This window comes from Helianthus annuus, chromosome 16, assembly GCF_002127325.2.
Source record: "Helianthus annuus cultivar XRQ/B chromosome 16, HanXRQr2.0-SUNRISE, whole genome shotgun sequence".
Taxonomy (NCBI): Eukaryota; Viridiplantae; Streptophyta; class Magnoliopsida; order Asterales; family Asteraceae; genus Helianthus; species Helianthus annuus.
The window spans coordinates 10,982,295-10,989,562 of record NC_035448.2 but is presented as its reverse complement, the minus strand read 5'-3'; the positions used below and the strand labels follow the sequence as shown (position 1 = coordinate 10,989,562).

Below are 7,268 nucleotides of genomic sequence, written 5' to 3'. Positions count from 1 at the left end.
AGATTGAGCTCAAAACAAGCTGAGCTTGAGGCTAGTCAAGCATGGTCTCGGGCTATTTTACACCCGTGCTTGATATTAAGTTGTCCATTTTCTCTCGAACATAGAAAACGACTAGCAAGTTGTCCACTCTCTTTGAACACAAAAAAGAATTACTATGGACAGACGTAATACAGACTAAATTGTTACACTTCACTTAAACAAAACTTGGATATTAGTGTGTGCTATTTCATACGCTAGCATTGTTGGGTGAAGATATCGACTCTTTGTCAAAGCTTCATTATACTAAGGGGATTGTCGGATTGAATACGATGATAAGTTTAGTCTTGTTGTCAGATCACATGGACTTACAATCTTACAACGCATGTCAATGTTACTATGTTAGAGCACAAGCAGTCAATGCATGATTGAAGTTTGATAAAGATGAACCGATATATGACGGGTAAAGATCAATGAAGTTAAAAGAGATTTGTTCATCAACTTTATATAAGTTTTGGATTCCGAGATGTAACTTATCTTAATGGAAGCAGATTATTCTACAGTCTGCAGCATAAACATCCAAAGCTAAACACCATTGCCATTTTGAAGTGGCGTAAACATAGGATCGGCAGGCTGCTGCTGTGTTATACAATGAATGTTACCACCTCCAAGTACGATTTCCCTCGCGCCTTCTATTGTTACCACCTTAATAAAAACCAAAGCACAAAACTCGAGTTAAAAGAGCAGCAAAATATGCGTCAAACTTTTCTTCTTCGCATCAGAAAGTTAGGCTTACTTGACGGTCAGGGAAGGCCCGAGACAAGACCCGAACTGCTTCTTCATCCCACTTCGGGTCTCCAAACTGCGGTGCAATAATACCTCCATTCACAATGTAAAAGTTAACATACGAAGCAGCAAGCCTTGTGCCCGGAAGTCTTGGTTTAGCCTCACCCACCTGTGAACAATCCATAACGTCTTTTAATTAAGATATCGTATTATTAGTCAAAGACTAACTGAATCTATGCTTACCTGAACAAATCCAGCAGCCTCTTCATCTGTCATATATAGAGGTCCTGGTACATGAAGTTTAATAACTTCAAATTTTCGGCCATGAGCGTCGGTAGATTTTGAGAGAATGGTGAAAGCTTCTACAGCTCGCTCATACTGGGGATCGGATTCATCATCCGTCCACGACAACAAGACCACACCAGGCTTCACAAAACAGCACATATTGTCAACATGCCCATTGGTATCATCGTCACCTGTTCAGGCAATAATTTTGAGAAAAGAGAATGAAAAAAGAAAAAGAAGAGTCCCTGAGCTTTGGCCAATCTTGCGACTTTCGTCCAAAGGTTTGTTTTTCCGCATCTGGATCCCAAAGGTATTTTCATCCAGCTAGTTAACTCCATCCCTTTCTTTACGTTAAGTCAGGGGTATTTTCGTTAACTTAAAGGTCAATTCGGTCTTTTTCACTCTATGTAAAAAGACCGAATTGCCCTTTAAGTTGACAAAAAGGACGAAAATACCCATGACTTAACGTAGAAAAACAGATGGAGTTAACGAGCCGGATGAAAATGGCAGGATTTCAAACCTTTTGGATCTAGATGCGAAAAAAAATCCTTTGGACGAAACTAGCCAACCTCAGGGACGAAAATGGCATTTTACTCAAAAAAGAAAGAATACAAGATTATGATAGTTATCAATGACTTGCGTTGTTAAAAGTCACAAAAACTGAATTGGGAAGATAAGTATGCAAGCCAACTTAATTGTTTTGAAAATAATTACCATATAGTCCACGTGGCAACCAAATAATCTTCTTGACTCCAAGATATGTTTTGAGCACATCTTCTATTTGTTCTTTCGTAAGATGTGGATTCCGGTTTTTGTTCAACAAGCATTCTTCAGTAGTAAGGCAGGTCCCTGATAGAAGATTAAAGTTCAGAATATAAGATACATCAGTTACATTTTTACGTAAAAGATTATATTAACTTATAATGTGGAGTGATTATTCCCGGCTTCTCATTTTGAATTTTAGACTTGTGGTACTTTATTTGAAACCTTTTAATGTGATATCGTGTTTTATGGCTGCTTTAAAATTTATGTTTCATTTATATAGTTTTTTTACATGTTTTAAAGAATCTGAATTAAATCGAATTTATTCGAATTCGATTCGAATTCGAAATTTTAATCGAATACGAATTGGGATTTTTATTCGAATACGAATTCGATTCGAATTCGATAGGTTTTAATCGAATTCGAATCGAATACGAATTCAAGGAAAAATAAAAAGTATTCGAACAATTCGATTCGAATAATTCGAAAATTCGATATTCGATTCGATGAACACCCCTAATATTTGGCACTATAGTAGTAACAATATGAAACAAAGATGTTACCTTCACCGTCTACATGAATGCTTCCACCCTCAAGAATTATAGATTGTGGAAAACGAGGAACCCTCTCCATTGAAAGAATCTAACCATAAATCAAAAGAAACATTTTTTAAAGATGTTATCCCTAAAACGTAATGGAAATCGTTTAAAGTTGCAAAGTTACGTATGTAACAGTGATCTTTGTGACTTGTGAGTGCTAATTAACCTTTCGTGCAACCAGAAGATCATGACTCCAGTCTATGTAGCAACCATCGTCGATACCTAAAAATAATACCAAAAGCAACCATGTCAAACTAAAATTCTACAAGCACAAAATATTTTCATAAAAATATTGTGTAATCAAGGTTTCAAAGTCGATGACAAACTGACATGAAAGCATAAAACAGTTCTTTTTTGTTCAAATAAACATAAAGAATGGAACAAATGTTCTCTGCTAAAACTTACCACCCCAACTGTTGAAGTTCCAATCAATACCCGCGACGTTCGGCTCTACTTTCCCCGAACCTGATTTCCCCTCACGTACAACAAACTATATAGTAAAAGAAAGAAAATTATAAAACAAGAAGCGATACAAAAACTTCATAACCAAAAGATGGCTGAAAGAGAAGAACTTCACCGTTGGGCCTGTGTCACGAAACCAAGAATCATTCATACTCATCTCTACAACCCTTACATCATGAGGCAACTGCTTGCGTGCATTAGCCCACTGCAAAAACAGCACAAAAAAACTTTCTTGAATAAACCTAAATTTAGCACGTCCAACTCCAAACTGAAAATAACTATACTAAACAACAGAAATCAAGAAGAAAAATCTTAATGAAGAAGATGACCGTGACATACTTGAACTACGAAATGACTGAAATCTAGATTATAATCATTGATACCACAAAAGGAGTTAATTAATTTACACATATCAGGATGAAAGACTTGATGAACAACATAATTGAAAAGATGTTATAAAATGATGATAATGAACAGACATAATGTACCATTATTCTCCTAATCATCAGTTAGCGTCGGTTACAATTAAGATGTATATATAAATGATATATGTAGTGGTTGATTAATAGATTCCTCTCTACTTTCTCTCTTGTTTCTTTACAAAGAAAACCTTTTAACCACAACTATGTCCACTTCACCACATCTAAGTTACAACTCAAATATCATCTAATACTTCTTTCTACTGACATTCTGGTCCCTAAAATCATTTCACTGCGACTCCTTAGGGTGTGTTCGTTTCACAGAAAGGAATGGAATTGAAATGTAGATTCCATTTCTTATGCTTTTCGTTTCAACAAAATAAGGAATTGAAATTGAACAATCACATACGGAACAAAATCTAAATTCCAATTCCATCAAGATTCCATTCCATCAGGTGGAACGAACATGCCTAAATTCCGAATCAGATTTCAATTCCTATGCAAATCGCAATTCCAATTCCATTACATTCCACGAAACAAACGATGCCTTACATTTAACATGAACAACAAACTTCAAATCTAGCATAATCTTAAATACCTAATCCTAGGGTTCAAGTAATCAAAACTTACACTCAAATCCACCATACACACAACCATACATCTATAGCAACCAAACTACCACCAACAAACAAACAAATTCCAAACAGAAATCAAAATCGCACACATATGTAACCTAACCTAACCTAACCTGAGAGGCACTGGCGCACACAGTAACAGGCTCAAACTTGGAGATAGCAGAAGCAACTTTCGCAAACGCACGTTGTCCGTAAAGTCCGTTGTCTCGCCAATTATCCGGACGCTCCTGTAATTCGAACATCAAAACCCTAATTAGGTCAGATTTTAAAGTATATAATAAGATGAGGACTTACAGGCCAACCGAGCCACGTTTGAGAGTGAGGTTCCCATTCGGCTGGCATCCGGAATCCATGGAGATCCGGTGATCCATCTGTTATGTCCATCGGAGCAATTAGGCTCCGGTTAATCGCAGAATTGAAGATGGATGAAGATCACCACCTGCTACTTTTTGCTATCAAAAGGGGTTACTTCAAAAGGATTCCATTTGGATAAAATATGTTTTCTTTTTATGCAAGTGCGAATATCATCAGAAATCGACAAAAATAGTTAGTAGTATGAGATCTTTATTATTTGTTGTTTAACGTCTTTAAATGTACACTTTAATTATACACTCTCACTAAAGATTATACACTCTCACTAAAGTCCAAAAATGTATGTTGTATAAGATTTTTAACGACCAACAGAATCAATCCCGAGCACTTTCGGGGCACCCACTGGACCAAACGGAGTACTCCAAGAGTAACCCGAATCAACCACTAATTCCAGGGAAAACCCAATAATCCACCCGCCCGTAGGCACAACGGTGAAATTACCGGTAAAACCCGTTTTGGCTCAAGTATCAAACCGAGGTTTCACTGTGTCTCCTATCATTGCCCACCAGTGCCTCACTCTGCACCAAGTGAGTGTTGAATCTGCATCACTCAAGAGAAATGCAAACCTACCAACACTTGATCTAGAGATCATTGGCATAGGTATGTCAACATGCTTAACCTTTTTCAACTTGACTACAACCTGGGGATGGACGCCGCCCCTAAAAAAGTAAATAAATAAAATTAAAAAATATTTTGTAGGCAAAAATTCTGATCGCTTATCTTATAAGTTTGATTAAGTCTTCCGATCACCGATTAGAAAACAAATCCTAAATCAGCCACGGACTATAACTCGCTGGCCTTTTAATAACCTACCAACCTCTAAGTCATTCAGGGGTCATATAAATGGTACCATATTTTGGGCCTAGTAAAGTGGGTTAAAGAGTTAAAAGAGGATTAACCTTGAGGTGTAAAAAAACCACTTTGGGTCTGGTAAACCGCCGCCATAACTGGCCCTGTTTGCCAAAAAGAAACCCGAGCTATTTGGGCGTAAATAATCATCAAGTGTGGTTTTTTTTACTAGTGGCAATGTTATATCGCTTAGGAGAACAAGACTCACTTTGGAATCAGTTGAGATGTTGATACGAACCAATCGGTTGATAGATAATCCGTTGAGTGGATCAAACTCAAAAGAAATTAGCAAGAAGCAAAGACTTGAGATAATTCTCTAAATTCATAATCAAAAACTAACACATATGCCTTTTTATAGGCTTAATTACAAACTGAATTAATAAAACATGGACTAAATGGTTAAACCCCACTAACCCTATTATTTAGACACTTGCAAAAGTAAACAAACAAAACATGAACTATAATGGAAATCGTGGCTTGCATGAACATGGAGCAGTGGGCACATATCAGATTTCCATTTGCTTGAAGGATTATTTGGACGCAGCAGAAAGAATCCATTATTTGTCTTCACTCAAAGTCGAAATATACGAGGATAAACGTAGACGGTGGATTGACAAATCCAATGACCGACAATTAAGGGGCTGTTTGGCAATATCTCAACGGTTAAGTGCTGAACCAATAAGAGGTCTAAACCATTAAGTGCTGAACCAGTAAGAGGTCTCAACCATTAAGAGCATGTATAATGCTTAACCGTTCAGATGCAAATGTCTGACCATTTCAGATTAGAGGTCTTAACCATTCAGACTCTGTATAAATCTTAACCATTCAGAGGCAAATGTCTGAACCATTCAGACATCTGCTCGTGAAACAAACAGTCTGAATCATTAAGTGCTGAACCAGTAAGAGGTCTGAACCATTAAGAGCCTCATTAAGAGGTAAACAAATAGCCCCTAACCCGCATTTGATGGTTATTTACGCTCAAATAGCTTGGGTTCAGGTGGCGACAAGTAAAATATCATCATTCGTATATTTTTTTAAATTTTATGGTAAAACATTTTGTATTGCATAATTTTTTTTTTGTGTTTTTATCAGTTTTTAAGTAATAATAAAAAAGTATTTTTAGTTCTTTGTAGTTGTGTTCAAATTAAATGTAAAAAAAACCTGGTCTGGGCCATACCCAAATCGATTTGAATGGGGTTGAGGGTTTCACCATTGAAACCGGTTTCTAACCCGAGCTGGTTTGGGCCAAACTGATTTGAGCCCACCAATAAAAAAATCGGGTCAGTTTTTAACCTGAACTAATTTGGGCCCAAACCGAGTTTTGTAAGCCTCTAAATTAACCACACAATATGAGGATCCTCACCTTCTAGCTCTAAAAGAGGCTCTTACATGCCTCAAAGGCTCAAACCAACCTTTTTAATGCATTCACTTGACTCTAGCTCTAAAAGAGGCTCTTACATGCCTCAAAGGCTCAAACCAACCTTTTTAATGCATTCACTTGACACGTTTTACATATTAATCATGCTTCTTGATATCTCGTATAATTGATTGTTGGGGTTCTTTAATGTTTGGCTACATATTTTTTCTATTATTAATGATTCATTACAACGCTTTTCTAATGCTTTAAAAATGTTTATTTTAATATTAGTATTTCATCAATTGATAAAAGTGATACATGTAAAGCAGTGTTGCAGAAATCGGCCTAGGCGGCCGATTAATCGGCGCCTAGGCGCTAGGCGGCCACTTACTGCCTAATTTTGAGCTAGTCGATCAATTAATCGGCCATGGTCAAAGTCGGTACCTAGGCGGTCCTAGGCGGTCAAAAATCGGATTAATCGGTCAAAATCGGTCCTAGGCGGTCAAAATTGGTCAAAATCGGTCAAAATCGAACCATACCATCTGAAACTTGAAGTATTTATGTGAATTTTGAAGTATTATTTTTATATTATTGGGTATATATATATATAATTTTGAAAAAATACATATAAAAATCCCATTCTGATTAATCCCGATTAATCCTGATTAATCCCAATTAATCCCTAGGCGGTACCTCACCGCCCGACTAGCGCCTAGCGCCTTCTACAACATTGATGTAAAGTATGCTGTGTGAAGGCAGTATATAA

At 36.8% G+C, this 7,268-nt stretch overlaps 1 protein-coding gene across 1 annotated transcript; it reads right to left on the bottom strand.

Moving 5' to 3' along the window:
* Positions 1-359: 359 nt before the first annotated feature.
* Positions 360-4,476, bottom strand: LOC110919483 (agmatine deiminase). The gene is made up of 10 exons (XM_022163750.2): positions 4,219-4,476; positions 4,038-4,151; positions 2,986-3,075; positions 2,814-2,898; positions 2,575-2,630; positions 2,373-2,451; positions 1,762-1,896; positions 1,006-1,238; positions 773-931; positions 360-681 (listed from the first exon to the last, which is right to left on the bottom strand). The coding sequence occupies exons 1-10, from the start codon at positions 4,306-4,308 to the stop codon at positions 562-564; spliced, it is 1,161 nt and encodes a 386-aa protein (XP_022019442.1). The 5' UTR covers positions 4,309-4,476; the 3' UTR covers positions 360-561.
* Between the last annotated feature and the right edge of the window lie 2,792 nt (positions 4,477-7,268).

What these genes read in the sequence shown, in the direction of transcription:
- LOC110919483 (XM_022163750.2), bottom strand. Translation starts at nt 4,308, where the DNA reads ATGGACATAACAGATGGATCACCGGATCTCCATGGATTCCGGATGCCA. An exon ending in AAACGTGGCTCGGTTGGCCT is followed by an intron (nt 4,152 to 4,218) that starts GTAAGTCCTCAT and finishes TTCGAATTACAG; the next exon opens with GAGCGTCCGGATAATTGGCG. An exon ending in ATCTTCTGGTTGCACGAAAG is followed by an intron (nt 2,452 to 2,574) that starts GTTAATTAGCAC and finishes ATTTATGGTTAG; the next exon opens with ATTCTTTCAATGGAGAGGGT.